Source organism: Herpailurus yagouaroundi, unplaced genomic scaffold (genome assembly GCF_014898765.1).
Source record: "Herpailurus yagouaroundi ecotype Mexico unplaced genomic scaffold, PumYag 142, whole genome shotgun sequence".
NCBI lineage: Eukaryota > Metazoa > Chordata > Mammalia > Carnivora > Felidae > Herpailurus > Herpailurus yagouaroundi.
In genome coordinates this window covers 62,901,330-62,917,096 of record NW_024412397.1, presented here as the reverse complement: position 1 = coordinate 62,917,096, position 15,767 = coordinate 62,901,330, and the positions used below count along the sequence as shown (strand labels likewise).

Genomic DNA, 15,767 nt, shown 5'->3' with positions numbered 1-15,767 from the left:
TTAAAATGTTGGTTCACCACAGTAACTAGGTAAGGGAGAAAAAGTCATATGAACATTTCAGTAGGTGCAGAAAGATTTTTTAAAGTCAGTTCTTGCTCATGATTAAAAACAAAACACATAGCAAATTAGAACGGGAGGGGGAACTTCTGTAACTTAATATAACATAAGTCTAAATGATAACACATTAGAAACATTTTTTTTTAAATGAAGAAGAAGACAAGGATGCCCACTATTACCACTTCTGCTTAACATTGTGCTTTAGTCCTAGTCACTACAGAAAGAAGAATAAGAAATGAAAGGCATACAGATTGGGGAAAAAAAAAATTAAGACAGAAACAAAGCTGTCATTTTATCTGGTGCCATAACAAACCACCCCAAAAGAGTGGCTTAAAACAATAGCAATCAGTTATCTTATATACAAATATATGGACTCAGGAGATTCTTGCTCAGGGTCTTTCATGCTGATGGTAGCTGGGGCTGGAGTCCCCTTGAGGCCTTCCTCGCTCAGTTGTGGGCTGTTAGCCGGCACACCTACAGGTGGCATGTCCATGTGACCTGGACTTCCTGGCAAACAGTAGCCAGGTTTCAGGAGTGAGTGTTCAGAGAGAGCCAGCTAGAAACTGCATTGCCTTGTGCCACTTAGACTTAGAAGTCACTCCAGTTCCATCACATTGTGTTCATTAGTGGCCATTCAGGTTCAAGGGGAGAGGACTGAAGCTCTGCCATTAGGTGGAAAGAATTAACCAAAGAATTGTGGACATGTTTCAAAACCATCAAAATTATAGATGATACTGTTTTCTTGGTAATCCAAAAGCACAGATATATCAAAGAATTACAAGGAACCATTTTGATAGTCTCAGAATTATAAGACAGCAGATATTTGAGTTATTAAAATAGGTCTTTATACCTGACAGGGATATGCTTATCATCTTCCTTAGCAGATTTATTTTTTTTAATTTTTTTTTTTCAACGTTTATTTATTTTTGGGACAGAGAGAGACAGAGCATGAACGGGGGAGGGGCAGAGAGAGAGGGAGACACAGAATCGGAAACAGGCTCCAGGCTCTGAGCCATCAGCCCAGAGCCCAACGCGGGGCTCGAACTCACGGACCGCGAGATCGTGACCTGGCTGAAGTCGGACGCTTAACCGACTGCGCCACCCAGGCGCCCCCCTTAGCAGATTTAAATAAAAGCTGTTGTATAATAGTAATCAGAGCGAGTATAGATATACTTAAGTTTTATAGTAACTCTTATGTAAATATTTGTCAGTATTCTTCCTTATCCCATCTGAAGTTCAAAAATAAAGACCTAATGCGCTTCGCATTCTCAAAATCCATTCTGTTGTCAGCTTCTGTTCATTCTTTTCTCATTCTTTGTTAGGACTTTGGCCTTTGGTTCTGTCTTTAATTTTGTTCTGTTGTTGTTGTTTTTAATCTTTGATCTTAATCAAGGCAAAATCAAAGCTATTTTGGACTTTTAATAATTTATTTCTACAGGTCACTGCACTGGAGGGGATCCAAGGTATAAGAATTAGAACTCTTGGTGAAGAAGCTAGAATTGATTAGGTGGGGAAAGAAAACTTGAACTGAACAACATGATAGCTGACTTCAGATACTTGAACTTCAAATGACAAAAGGAATTCATTATCCTGTATTAAGCTCAAACAATAGAACTGAGGTTCACAAGTGAATAGCACAGTTGGTGAATTTCAGGTCAGAATATGCAGGATCTTTCTTGCCCTGAAAAGCTACTATTTAAACATACAAATGAACCATATGAACTAGTGCACTCTCATTATTGTGGGTCTTTATTCAGAGTGTGGACTTCTCATTAGAGACATTCTAAAGAGCATTTGTGAATAAATTGTAGAGGGTTGGTTAGATAATTTTGGAATATCTCTTGTATGCTTCACTTCCTGCCCCATTCCTCATCCCTTCCTCACTTTCTTCCCCCATTTGCCATTCTCTCCTCTTACACTGTTGATTCCTTAACAGGTGCAGCCTGGTTTTTTTTTTGTTGTTGTTTTTTTGTTTTTTTAATTGGACTACCTATCCCCCAGTAAAGTTTTGTTCAGTCTTCAAGACATAGGTATCACTCCTCTGAGAGGTACCTACTGAAAGTTACTAGTTTGCTTCTATAGCACTTTATTTCTGTATTCTGGTTCTAATCTTACTGCCTTATAATTTTATTTATTGCGTTTACTCTGTAGAGCAGTGACATTTAACAAGGATGCTTGCCATCTCCTAGGAGACATTATGGAAATTTGTGGGGGCTTTTTTCTTCTGGTGTATTTCTATTCAACTATCTACATATGTTAACATATAAATTACTTTGCATTTATTTTTATTTCAATTAGGGCATTATTGATATTTAAAAAATTATAGTTTCTGTTATCTCTAATAGGGAAGCTACAAAAGGTATTAAAGACATCATTAAGCCTCCCCTCTGTCCTCTGAATAATTCAGTCTAAAAGCCCTTGGGGTTGGGGACCCACATGTGGAAGGCATGTAGGTAAGGGAGGGCATCTTGGGGGGGCATATTTGAAGAGTTGAGGGAAGGTGAAGTGAGCCCTATGATGTTAGATTAGAATTAGTGTTTCAGTGGCATGGCTCAGTCGGTTAAGCTCCTGATTCTTGATATTGGCTCAGGTCATGATCTCATGGTTTGGGAGATCGAGCCCTGTGATGAGGCTGTGCTTTTGGCACAGAGCCGGCTTGGGATTCTCTCTCTCTCTCTCTCTTTCTGCCTCTCCCCCACTTATGCTCGTACTCTCTTGTTCTCTCAAAATAAATAAATAAACATTAAAAAAAAAAAGTATCCTGGAATGTCTTATAGTCCCAGAAGGTTAAGGATGCTGAAGAAATGATGAGGCTGTGTCAAACGGATATCGAAGCCAGCTTGAAGCCCATGGGCCAAATTTGGGTGTGATTTGAGCATTGAAATAAATAATGATTATAACCTACTGAATAAAGTAGGAATCCATGAGTTTGTACTTCTATCAGTAATATGAATAAATGGGGAGAAAGGAAAGATCTACCTTAGTGTAGGATGTCAAGTAATGTTGAAATAAATGCTAAACTTGGTGGGTAAAACTTTGATGAGGAACAAAATATTTACATAGTCTTAAAGTGTCCTTATACAAAATACTTATTAATACAGGAGGAGAATAGTAAGTGTGCGGTGGAGAAATCTGGCAGACACCAACCTTAAACAGGTGATCATGACCAATTATGGGACACATCACATTGAAATCCTGAACTTCCCCTATGGAATGCAGTGAGTACAGAACATTACTCTGTGCTGAACTTGCCAAATGTGTATTATCTAAACTCATCCATGGGGAAATACCAGACAACTCCAATGGATTGACACTCTGTAGTCTTCAAAGGGTTATAAAATAAAACCCTTCCCAGGGAAGACTGAGGAATGGTTCCAGTTTAGAGACTAAAGAAATATGACATCTAAATGTAACATGTGATCATGTATTGGATCCTTTTGTTTAAAAGGTATTATGGGGGAGTGGGAAACGGTGCCTGGGTGGCTCAGTCAGTTATGTGTCCGACTCTTGATTTTGGCTTAGGTCATGATCTCAAGGTTGTGGGATTGAGCCCTGCCTTGGGCTCTGTGCTGGGCATGGAGCCTGCTTAAGATTCTCGCCCCCTCCCTACCCTTCAGCCTCTTCCCTGCTTGCATGTGTGGGCGCATGCACGTGCTCTCTCTCTCTCTCTCTCTCAAAAAAAAAAATGTATATTCCCTTAAGTACCACATGATCATTGGAAGATTCCAGTAAAGAAGTTTAAAAAAAGAAAAGATATTAGGACATTTGGTGAAACTTGAATGGGGTCTGAATTAGTAAAGTATCATTGTTAATTCTATGATTTTGATGGTTGTACTGTGGTTAAGTAGAATTGAGTCCTTCTTTGTAGAAAATACACACAGAAATGTTCAGGGATAATCAGGTATCATGCTTGCACTTGCTGTCATGATTTAGGGAAAAAATTCTTTGTATTTTTCTTGGCATTTTTCTGTAAGTTTTGAAGTTATTTCAACTGAAAAATTTTTTAAAGATTATTTAAAGGGGAGGATACTGAATCCAAGTCAACATGTGAAGGCAAGAAAAGGAAATAAAAGGCATACACATTTGAAAGAAAGAAATAAAACTGTCTCTATTTGCAGATAGTCTAGACATGATAGTCTACATAGAAAATCCCAAGAACCTCCTAGAACTAATAAGTGAGTTAAACCAGGTTGCTGTGTATAAGAGCAGCATATAAAATTATCTTTCTGAGGCACCCAGGTGGCTCAGTCAGTTAAGCGTCCGACTCGCATGATCTCGTGTCATGATCTCGTGGTTGTGTTGCGTCCACACGACTCCTGAAACAGAATGCTATGGGCACCAGTGACAGTCACAACAAAGTTTATTGCAACGAGAGGCAAGGCCGACCGATCGGCACCGACACTCTTCATCAACAGCCGGGGTACAGAGTTTTTATAGCCGACCACATCGTCTTATCATCACCTGGGAACAGAACAAAGAAAGAGTTCCCAGATGGGGGTGGAAACAGTTCAGACCTTCTGCCATTAAGCCACAACCAGTTGACATCCTTGTCCCTGCCTCTGGCACCACCTTTTCAAAGTTCTCAACATGCCCTTGCCCCAGTCCAGTCAATCACCAATCCAGTTGATTTTCCTTGAACTTTTTGTTCCCTTGATTGATAGGACAAGGCTGTTATCTCTTAACCTACAGTGTCAAAACAAAGCTGTTACTTCTCAAGGCTACAGGTTAGCCCTACACTAACCCTTACAGTTGGTGGGTTCGAGCCCCGCATTGGGCTCTGTGCTGACAGCTCAGAGCCTGGAGCCTGCTTCAGATTCTGTGTCTCCCTGTCTCTCTGCCCCTCCCCCACTTGTGCTCTGTCTCTCTCTCAAAAATAAGTAAACATTAAATATTTTTAAAATTAACTTTCTACATACTAACAATGGACACAAGGAAAACAGGATTAAAAATATAAGGTCATTTGTAGTTGCTCTTAAAAAATGAAATATCTTGGAATAAATCTAACAAAACATGTATAGGGCCTGTCTGTTGAAAACAACAAAACACTGATAAAAGAAATCAAAGATGATCTAAATAGAGAAACATACCATGTTCACAGATTGGAACTCTCAATGTAGTAAAGATGTCAGTTCTCCCCAGATTTTTCTGTAGGTTTGACACAATTCCTATCAAAGTCTCAGAAAGATTTCTTGTAGATACAAACAAGCTTACTCTTAATGTGTGTGAAAAGGCAAAGGAACTAAAATAACTAAAACAATTTCAGAAAGGGAGAAGAAGGTGAGGAAGAATCATTCTGCCTGATTTTAAGACTTACTGTAGGGGCGCCTGGGTGGTGCAGTCGGTTAGGCGTCCGACTTCAGCCAGGTCACGATCTCGCGGTCCGGGAGTTCGAGCCCCGCGTCAGGCTCTGGGCTGATGGCTCAGAGCCTGGAGCCTGTTTCCGATTCTGTGTCTCCCTCTCTCTCTGCCCCTCCCCCGTTCATGCTCTGTCTCTCTCTGTCCCCAAAATAAATAGACGTTGAAAAAAAAATTAAAAAAAAAAAAAAAGACTTACTGTATTAACTGTGGTATCAAGATGATGTAATATTGGCAGAGGAATAGAAACATAGACTGGAAAACAGAACAGGGAACCTAGAAATGGACTCGTGCAAGTATAGTGAATTGATTTTTGACAGAGGTGCAAAGAAATTTAATGGAAGAAGGATGATCTTTTCTACAGTCAGGACTAGAGCAGTTGGACATCCACAGCAGCCCCCCCCCATCTCAACCTAATATTCCTTATACAAAAATTAAAGTGGATCATAGACTTCAATGTAAAGTATAAAACTTTTAGAAGAAACAGGAGAGAATTCAGGACCTAAGGCTAGAGGAAGAGTTCTTAATGTGACACCAAAAGCACTGTCCATGAAAGAAAAAATCAGGAAATTGGACTAAACCAGAATTAAAAGCTTTTGCTCTGCTAAAGACCCTGTTAGGGAATTGAGGATGAAAAGACAAGGACAGACTGGGAGAAAATACTTACAAGCCACAAAGAACTCAGACCTAGAAAATAAAAAGATCTCTCATAATTCAATAGTAAAAGACTAAAGCGTAAAACAAAAAAAGTCCAATTAGGAAATGGGCAAAAGATTATGAACATAGATGTCAGGTAAGCATATAAGCATATTAAAAACATCATTAACCATTAGGGAAATGAAAATTAAAACAATGGTGGTGAGAGTGAGAGATCACCACACACCCACTGAACAGATAAAATAATGAAGCGACAATACTCTAAGAATGTAGAGAAACTGGATCTCCTATAGAGCTAGTGAGAATGTAAAATGTGTAGCCACTTTGGAAAATAGGTTGGCAGTTTCTTAAACTAAACATACCTTATACAACCCAGCCATTGCACTCCTGGACATTTATCCTAGAGAATTGCAACATTATGTCCATACAGAAATGTGTGTGTGAAGGTGCATAGCAGTTTTATTTGTAATAGCTCCAAATTGGAAACAGCCAAAATGTCCTTCCAACAGGTGAGTGGTTAACAAACTAGTATATTCATACCATGGCATACTACTCAGCAATAAAAAGAAATGACCTATTGATAACATGCAACAAATTGGATAGATCTCAGAAGACTCATGCTGAGTCAAAAAATCCAATCTCAAAGGTTACATATTATATGATTCCATTTTTACAGCATTCTTGAAATGATAAAATTATAAAGAACAGATTAATGCGTTAGGGATGGGGTTGGTGGGGAGTATGACTGTAAAGGGATTGCACAGAGGATCTTTGTGGTAATGGAACAGGACTGTCTGTATCTTGATTGTGGTAGTGGTTACACAATCTCCACGTGTGATAAAATAGCATAGAACTGTACACACCCACACAAATCTGTGCCCATAAAACGAGAAATTGGAGTACAGTCTGGATTATACCAGTATCTTTCCAGGTTTCTGAATTTGATGGCTTCTTGATTTGGGTACTGAGTAAGGGTACTGTGCTAGGCAGTGGGAATACGTAATGAACATGACAGGGTCCCTGGCTACACAGAGGTTAACCCTAACAGAAGGCCACAGATGGCTGGAGGTCTGGGCACTGCTGCTGCCCCAATTTCTGAGTGTATCAAAATCTTATCATAATGGTAGCCTTCTAAGAGAGGACCCCCACTGTAGCCATGGCTCATCACTTGGGCAGCTCACCTATAGAGTACTTACACTGGAAGAAGGAGCAAAAATGTACAGGGAGGGAACTTAATGTCCTGGGGAAATGTGGCACATCTTCTAGTACCATCGGTTATACTTGGAACGTGGGAAGGGAAGGTGTGATTGCTTATATATTAAAACACAGATGCATAATGAAGTAGAAATTTTAAGTTCCTATATATTTTTAAAATAGGACTTTCCAAGGAGTTTTGTAATGGATACTTGGAGTATAGTAGGGTCAGTCAGTAAAAATAATCAAGAAGAATTTGTCTAGTCCAGCCATTTCATCTTACAAGAAAAGTGAGACTAGTGATGTGGCTGTTATCACAGGGTGTAGTAACTAAGTTGGATGCTGATAATGTTTCTGAAGTAGCAGGTTATTCTTTTCACAACTGTGAAATCACAGCTGTGTCTGTGGTCATGTAGGTTGGTAGAGCCAGGACACACATCAGAATCTACATCTTTAGGCCCCGTAGATGGTCTTTCATCTGCGCCACAGAGTTCCAGATGCCTATGCTAGAACGTTCTGGAGGTGTCTGAGCTCTAACCTTTTTACTGAATTAGGTTACTCTCCAAGTCAATTAACATAACCTCATCTCCCGCATAGGTTTCACAATGGTTTAATAGTGATTTGTCATTCTAACAAAATTCTACCGTAGTTTAACAATTTAAATATGAAAATTTTCTGGAATTCAGTGTATAAACAATGCTTGAACACTTGCCAACCTAAATTGTTATGGCGCTGTACTGGGTAGACGCTAAGAAGATGGAAGTAGAAACTTTTTCTCTGAGTTGAATTTAGGAGGTGTGACTAATCAGTACAGATTTTCTTAACTTTCTGAACCTAACTTGCAGGCTGTTTCCCTACCCTTTGTTCATTGGGCTCAAGCTCCATTATTTGTGTCCCTCAGACATGTTGGGCACATACCCACCTTAAGGTATTAACTTTGCTCTGTGCTTGGAACACTCTTAACCAAAATATCCATATGATTGACCTCCTCCACTCCTCCAGGTCTTTGCTAAAATGTCACTGTCTTAATGAGGCCAACCTTCCCCCCTATTTAGAATTGTAACCTATCCTGCTCCTCCTCCCCAGCATGATGTTCCCCTTCACTCTGCATTTTCCCCCCATAGCATTTGTTCTGTATAACATATCATTTACTTAGTTGTTTTGGCTGTTGTTTCCTTTTCTGAGAAGGTGAGCTCCACAAGAGTATGGATGGGTCCTGAGTGCCGAGAGCAGTGCCTGGAATGTGGAAGGATTTACTAAATATTTGGTCTGTATTGTTTCTATGATGTCCCATGGACTTTTGGATGTAAGGAAGGTACTTTCTGCCAACTCCCTCTACTCTCCATGCTCTCTCTCTTCTTGAAGAGGCAATTACGAGTTTCAAGGAGACGGTTGAGGTGTTGACTGATAATATTAAACTAAAGTTTTGTATGTCTTATTTTATATGCACTATTAAAGAGGAAGGATATCCGTGTTCCAGAGTATATTAATGTATTTTACACATTTTTAAAGGATACTTCTCAGGCGTTCTTTCCATTGCAGAGACGTTTAGGGGTAGATTAAAGACCTGTTTTTAGATTTGGAGATGTGTGGAAGTCAAATTTAATCAATGACCTTGCCCTATCAAGCGTAGAAACTTGAAATCTTGATAGTTTGAATGAGTTGGGAGTCTCAGACAGTTACCCTGTTGTTTCAAAAAGATGGGACCTACTGGAACAACATGTATTTATTTACTTGGTTAGCAAGTTGGTGGTGGTGTGCACTGGGATGTGTTTCATTGTAACTCTCTCTGCTCCTGCGGCTGTTTGGCTCTGTACTCATCATCTCTTGATTAAATTGTTAGTGCATCAGTGTATTAACTTGTCTTCTTGTTCCAGTCTATCCTCTAGAGTGCGCGTGGTTATTTTCTTGAAATCAAATGTGCTTGTGTCAGTCCTTTAAAGAGCTTTATTAAGGTAACCTGTGCCTGGAGTGCAGCACACAAGACCCTTCAGAGTCTGGCCTTAACATGTTTTGGGATCTCTTTTGGCTACCCAGTTCTTGAGCCTTTTTGAATTTGCCAGTCCATGATAACACCATTCCTTTTTCCTTTTGTGTGTGTGTGCTCCTTCTCCTCTAGGTAGCGAAGCCTGCTCATCTCACTTGGCTTCCTTAGGGATCAGTTGGTCAGCTTTCTTCACACAATGCAGTGCAATTAAGATAGTGGTAGGAATTACTACTTAATAGAATTTTTTTCTTTTAAAAAGCTTTAAACAAATTATTGTTATCTTTATGTTGCTGTTGCCTGGCTCCTAAAATATATTTGTTGAATGAAAATTGCATAAAAGTGTGTATTAAATGTGAAGAACAGAACTTCATGGTGAGGGTTCCCTTAAACGGGCTATTTAGAGAAGGTCATTCATAGGCTGGATCTTCACGGAAGTGAGATTTGTGTGACAGAGATGAGACAGAAATCGTACCTGATGTGAAGAACAGTGAAAGGCGATGGAGGAAGAACCTGGGTGTGTGAAAAGGGTGGTAAAGGAGCCAACTTGGACGTATCAGAGATAATGTAGTGTGGGAATTGTGTAGTCCCTCAAGTTACAGACCTAGTTTGAATCTCCTCTTGTGCTCCTCTAGTGTGTGTATGGTTATGACTTGACTCCCTGAGTGTCAGTAAAATGAGCATGATAATGTCAACTTCATAGGGTTGTGAGGACTGAGAGAAGTAATGCGGTAAGATGTGTCATACAATAACTGACACATATAGGCACTAAATCCTATATAGTGGTCCTAGTTGGTTATGTTGTCAGTAAAGGAACTATTCATCAAATTGAGTTTTATTTTCAGAGGAAACAATTGAAATGTTAAACTCTTGTATGTGTTTCTTCATTAGTGCTTATGATGACTTGGATTTTAGTTCTAGCTTTTTTTGGCTCATTGCTTGATTCATGAGAGAAAATTATATTTTTGTCTCAAGTATTTAACTTACAGAGTTGAAGATGGTTGACATGTCTATAAAATGTTTATTAATTTTTGAGAGGGAGAGAGACAGAGTGCAAGCAGGGGAGGGACAGAGAGAGAGGGAGACAGAGAATCCAAAGAAGCTCAAGGCTCTGAGCTGTCAGCACAGAGCCCAGTTCAGCACTCGAACATACAAATGGTGAGATCATGACCTGAGCCAAAGTCAGACACTTAATGGCTCAGCTACCCAGGTGCCCTGAAGTGCTTTGCGTTCTTGCAGAGAGGTAACATATGAATATAGACATCAGTATTTGAAAACTTAACAGTTTCCTCCTGGTTGAGAACAGGAGAATCAATGGGGAACATCTTTCAATGCTGTACTTACTAATGGAGACATGGTCTTCTTGCCCAGTTGATGATAGTGATTGTTTATCTCTATCTTGGTGTAACCTAGGGAGGATAGTTATGATAGATGTAAATCCATTTTCCTGTTTGACCTGGAAGACTTTCCAACTTTCCAAAAGAAGATCTTTTTACAATTATGATAAAAGGTGAACCAGTGAAGCGGTGTTAAAAAAAAAAAAAGGCTTATTATGACATTAGTGAAAGAGGAAGCTAATCTGTATTGTCAGCTCAGGCCACAGCTAGAGCGTCATTTCTTGACAGATGAAACCATTTCTCGGAAAACATACTGTTTGAGGGTGGGAGGTGAAGGGAATCTTCATCAGATGTTTGCTTATTTTTATCCAGTTTACAAGCTGCAATTCTATTGGATATTGCATTTCTTTATTCTCTTGGTGACAAGAATTAAGAGCAGATGATGCCCCCATTAAAAAAAAAAAAAAGCATATGTTCTTGCTAGTTCGGCTTTTGGTGTTATTAGATGTTGAGAAATAAGATTTCCTGTGAAGCATGGTTTGATTGCTTGTTGGTATCTCTTGCAATGTAATTTGAACTGTCTTCATTTTTCTCCCTTTGCTGAATTTTTTTAAAAAATAAAAAAGAGGGAGATAACCATATACTTACCTAGAATGATGATAATAATACTGTGGGCTTTAGGGCTTATTACTACTTAGAGCCCAGGTGTTAGAGGACTCCGTCTCTTTGATAATCGCATTTCAGAGGTTTCTGGGCAGAATAAACTCTAGGAGAGGAGAAAGCACTTAACTTTCTGTTGTTTTTGTTTTTGCATTTTTGTACTAATTCAGAAGTCCGAAGTTTGGTTTGGAATGAACACTTCACAGATTTGGGGCTGCCTGATAATAACAGGGCAGAGAAAGGGGACATTTGACTCCCAGGTTGTGAGGGGACCTGTGTCCACTCTCACAGATATTTTAAACCATACATGAAGTGATTCTGAGATGGGGAAGAGGCATTGCCTGTTATAATTGTTACAGAAATCATAAAGTCACAATTTCTCATAAAAAGGCTGTGATAGTTTCACTTCCTGAAATGTTCTGTATAGTTACTGTCTTTGTAGATAGTTATAACATGATGTTTTATTTAACACTAGAAACTGTCTTGCTTTTGTTTCCTTTGAAATCAAAAAGTTAAATACACTTTAAAGTTTTATTAATCTCCTTAATAGAAAAGAAGAATTAAAATAAATTTCTATGGCACAAAAACAGACACATAGACCAATGGAATAGAATAGAAACCCCAGAACTAGACCCACAAACGTATGGCCAACTAACCTTTGACAAAGCAGGAAAGAACATCCAATGGAAAAAAGTCTCTTTAACAAATGGTGCTGGGAGAACTGGACAGCAACATGCAGAAGATTGAAACTAGACCACTTTCTCACACCATTCACAAAAATAAACTCAAAATGGATAAAGGACCTGAATGTGAGACAGGAAACCATCAAAACCCTAGAGGAGAAAGCAGGAAATACCTCTCTGACCTCAGCCGTAGCAATTTCTTACTTGACACATCCCCAAAGGCAAGGGAATTAAAAGCAAAAATGAACTACTGGGACGTTATGAAGATAAAAAGCTTCTGCACAGCAAAGGAAACAACCAACAAAACTAAAAGGCAACCAACGGAATGGGAAAAGATATTTGCAAATGACATATCAGACAAAGGGCTAGTATCCAAAATCTATAAAGAGCTCACCAAACTCCACACCTGAAAAACAAATAACCCAGTGAAGAAATGGGCAGAAAACATGAATAGACACTTCTCTAAAGAAGACATCCGGATGGCCAACAGGCACATGAAAAGATGCTCAACGTCGCTCCTCATCAGGGAAATACAAATCAAAACCACACTCAGATATCATAGTGGCCAAAATGAACAAATCAGGAGACTATAGATGCTGGCGAGGATGTGGAGAAACGGGAACCCTCTTGCACTATTGGTGGGAATGCAAATTGGTGCAACCACTCTGGAAAACAGTGTGGAGATTCCTCAGAAAATTAAAAATAGACCTACCCTATGACCCAGCAATAGCACTGCTAGGAATTTACCCAAGGGATACAGGAGTGCTGATGCATAGGGGCACTTGTACCCCAATGTTTATAGCAGCACTCTCAACAATAGCCAAATTATGGAAAGAGCCTAAATGTCCATCAGCTGATGAATGGATAAAGAAATTGTGGTTTATATACACAATGGAGTACTACGTGGCAATGAGAAAGAATGAAATCTGGCCCTTTGTAGCAACGTGGATGGAACTGGAGAGTGTGATGCTAAGTGAAATAAGCCATACAGAGAAAGACAGATACCATATGTTTTCACTCTTATGTGGATCCTGAGAAATTTAACAGAAACCCATGGGGGAGGGGAAGGAAAAAAAAAAAAAGAGGTTAGAGTGGGAGAGAGCCAAAGCATAAGAGACTCTTAAAAACTGAGAACAAACTGAGGGTTGATGGGGGGTGGGAGGGAGGAGAGGGTGGGTGATGGGTATTGAGGAGGGCACCTTTTGGGATGAACACTGGGTGTTGTATGGAAACCAATTTGACAGTAAACTTCATATACTGAAATAAATAAATAATAAATAAATAAATTTCTAATAATGTAGGTGAATTTGAGAGTTTTGTTTGTAATTAGTCCTGAGGAGAAAATATAGGTTCAGGGAACATTTGTAGCCACTTCTAAATAGCTATAGAGTTTTCCTTAAGGATTACCTTTCTTTTTTAGTCTTAATCTAGAAAAATTAAAAACTTTTTTTCCTGAGAAAATTCAGTGTTCTTTTGCTTTTGTTGATTATATAAATAAATGTTAAAGGAAGTAGGGCCACTGTTTGGGGCCAGATTGTGCAGGACACTGGGTGTCCTTCAGGTAACACCTATTGGCTAGACCCCAGGGCTCCAGGGAATGTATCTGTGTTTTTACCCTTGTGTGATTCAGTGTTTTCCATGTATTGGAATGACAGCTGGTATAGATTTTGAAGCTGAAGGGAAAATAACTGAATTCTAGTTCAAGGTTCTGAGGGGAGGATGGCAGAACTCTTAAAAACAATCTGCCAGAGGTCTTTCTCTGGGCTTATTTCCTCCATAACTGTGGAAGGGTCCCAGAAGGCAACCTGCAAGATAACTGAATTCCTGGAGGTTCCTGGGAAGGAATCTTCCCGGTTTTTATGGATTCTTGCTTCTGTTGGCCAAATTGCTTTTTTCACTTGTGCAATAGGTATGATTAACCTTTGGGGTTTGTGTTTTCTGTGATTACAACATGAGGAAATACATTCCTTTTGTATAATATTTTAGTGGAATGTGAATTTTAGGGATTGTGTAGCATTCTAAAAGCATACATCTCCTGATACATGTTATACAGGAGATGTATGGTCTTTATTTTGCTAATTAGGTAGCTGACCTTTTTACCATCTCACATAATTTAACAGTTAAAGGGTGATTAAGCTGTTAAAAAAAAAAAGTGCTTGCTGACATCATCTTTCCGAGAACACTAGTATAAGTGATTTACTATAACAAGATCTTAGTTTTTCCTGTTGGCAAATGACATGTAATATTTACAGAGGTCTTGGGTTCAGTCCAGGAGAAACAGTTCAGATAAATTGATGTGTGAAACTGTAGCTATTTAACATTTTCTTTCGTATGGAGATCATGTGAACAGTTTTTTTAGTTTAAAAGTGGGGAGAAAAAGGACATTTAGTATAGATTTCCTTCAGGGGAGCAGCTTAAATTGAATGTATTCTCCAGAGTTAAACATCAAACATCTGTTCAGTTTACAATTCAGTTATATTCTTCTAACAGTTGTATGTTTAGGATACTAAGCCAGTGTTAATTCTGTTGTATGTACATGCCTTCTGTCCCTGAGAAACCTTCTCCTCCGTTTCCATCAAAATGCTACAAGGTTGGGGTGCCTGGGTGACTCTGTCCATGAAGCGTCCAACGTTTAATGTTAAGCGTCCGACTTCATTGGCTCAGGTCATGATCTCACTGTTGGTGATTTCAAGCCCCGCTTTGGGCTCTCTGCTGTCAGCACAGAGCCCGCTTAGGATCTTTGTCTCCCTCTCTCTCTGCCCCATTCTGCCTCCTCTCAAAAATAAATAAACATTAAAGAAATGATACAAGGTAAAGTTTTGTAGTCCACATTTTTAAATCAGCATAATTTCTAAATCTGTGAGATTTTTACTCCCCCCCCCCACCAAAGCATGATTTTTAAGGGCTCCATTAAAGTAGTGCATCTTTCATATATACTGTAATTTACCTGTTATTAGGCATTTTGGAAATTTGTTATTTCCCCTTTTGTGTGTGTGTGTTACTGTTAGACTGTGCTTATCTCTGGGTATATCCATTGGTTTCATTCACAGAAACGGAAACCTTGGATTTGTAAGAGTTTATGCCTGTAAACCAGACATCTGAAAGTTCTCTTATAGTCTCATCTAGTGCTAACTAAGGGGCTAGCCATGGCCTGGACAGCACTTCAAAAAGGTTTTGGAAAAATAAACTTTACAAAAATTTTTAATTAAAAAAGAAATTATCTCTTCAATTTAATTTTTATATTTTGATTAATAGTGAGATTAAATTTTTTTTTCATATTTATTAGTCTCTTGTGTATTGTCCTTGTTCATCTTTTAAAATGGGGTCTCTGTCATTTTCTTATTGATTTGTAAGTACTCTTCGTATCTTAATCCTTCTTTGGTTGTATATGTTGTAAATACATTTTCTTAATTTTGAGGCCTGCTTTTTCTTTTTTTAATTGAAGTATAGTGGACATACGATATTATACTAGCTTCAGGTGTACAATATAGTGATTCAGCATTTATATGTTTATATATAAATTTTATATGCATTATAAAATGCTCACCACAATCAGTGTAATTACCATTTGTCACCAGAGAAAGTTTTTACAATATTATTGGCTGTATTCCCTATGCTGTACCTTTCATCCCTGTGACATTTACTTTATAACTGGAAGTTTGTAACTCTTAATCCCCGTCATCTGTTTCACTCATCTTCCCACCCTCCTTTCTCTGACAACCACCAGTTTGTTCTCAATATTTATTCATTTTATTTATTTTATTATTTTGAATTTTTGAATTTTGAATTTTTGAATTTTTTGAATTTTTTTTTTTTTTTTTTTTTTTTTTTTTTTTTTTT

The 15,767-nt window shown here is 38.6% G+C and overlaps 1 protein-coding gene across 4 annotated transcripts in view; it reads left to right on the top strand.

Annotated features, from left to right (window-relative positions):
- PTPN2 (protein tyrosine phosphatase non-receptor type 2) overlaps positions 1-15,767 on the top strand; it is an 86,040-nt gene that overhangs the window by 30,065 nt on the left and 40,208 nt on the right. The window contains exon 1 of one of the 4 annotated variants that reach the window (XM_040479472.1): positions 3,251-3,275. The exons of the other annotated variants lie outside the window; for them this stretch is intronic. Within the exon in view, the coding sequence (XP_040335406.1) occupies positions 3,266-3,275 (10 nt within the window). The 5' untranslated portion in view covers positions 3,251-3,265. Of the gene's footprint in view, positions 1-3,250; positions 3,276-15,767 lie in introns of those variants that run through there. 4 annotated transcript variants of the gene reach the window in all.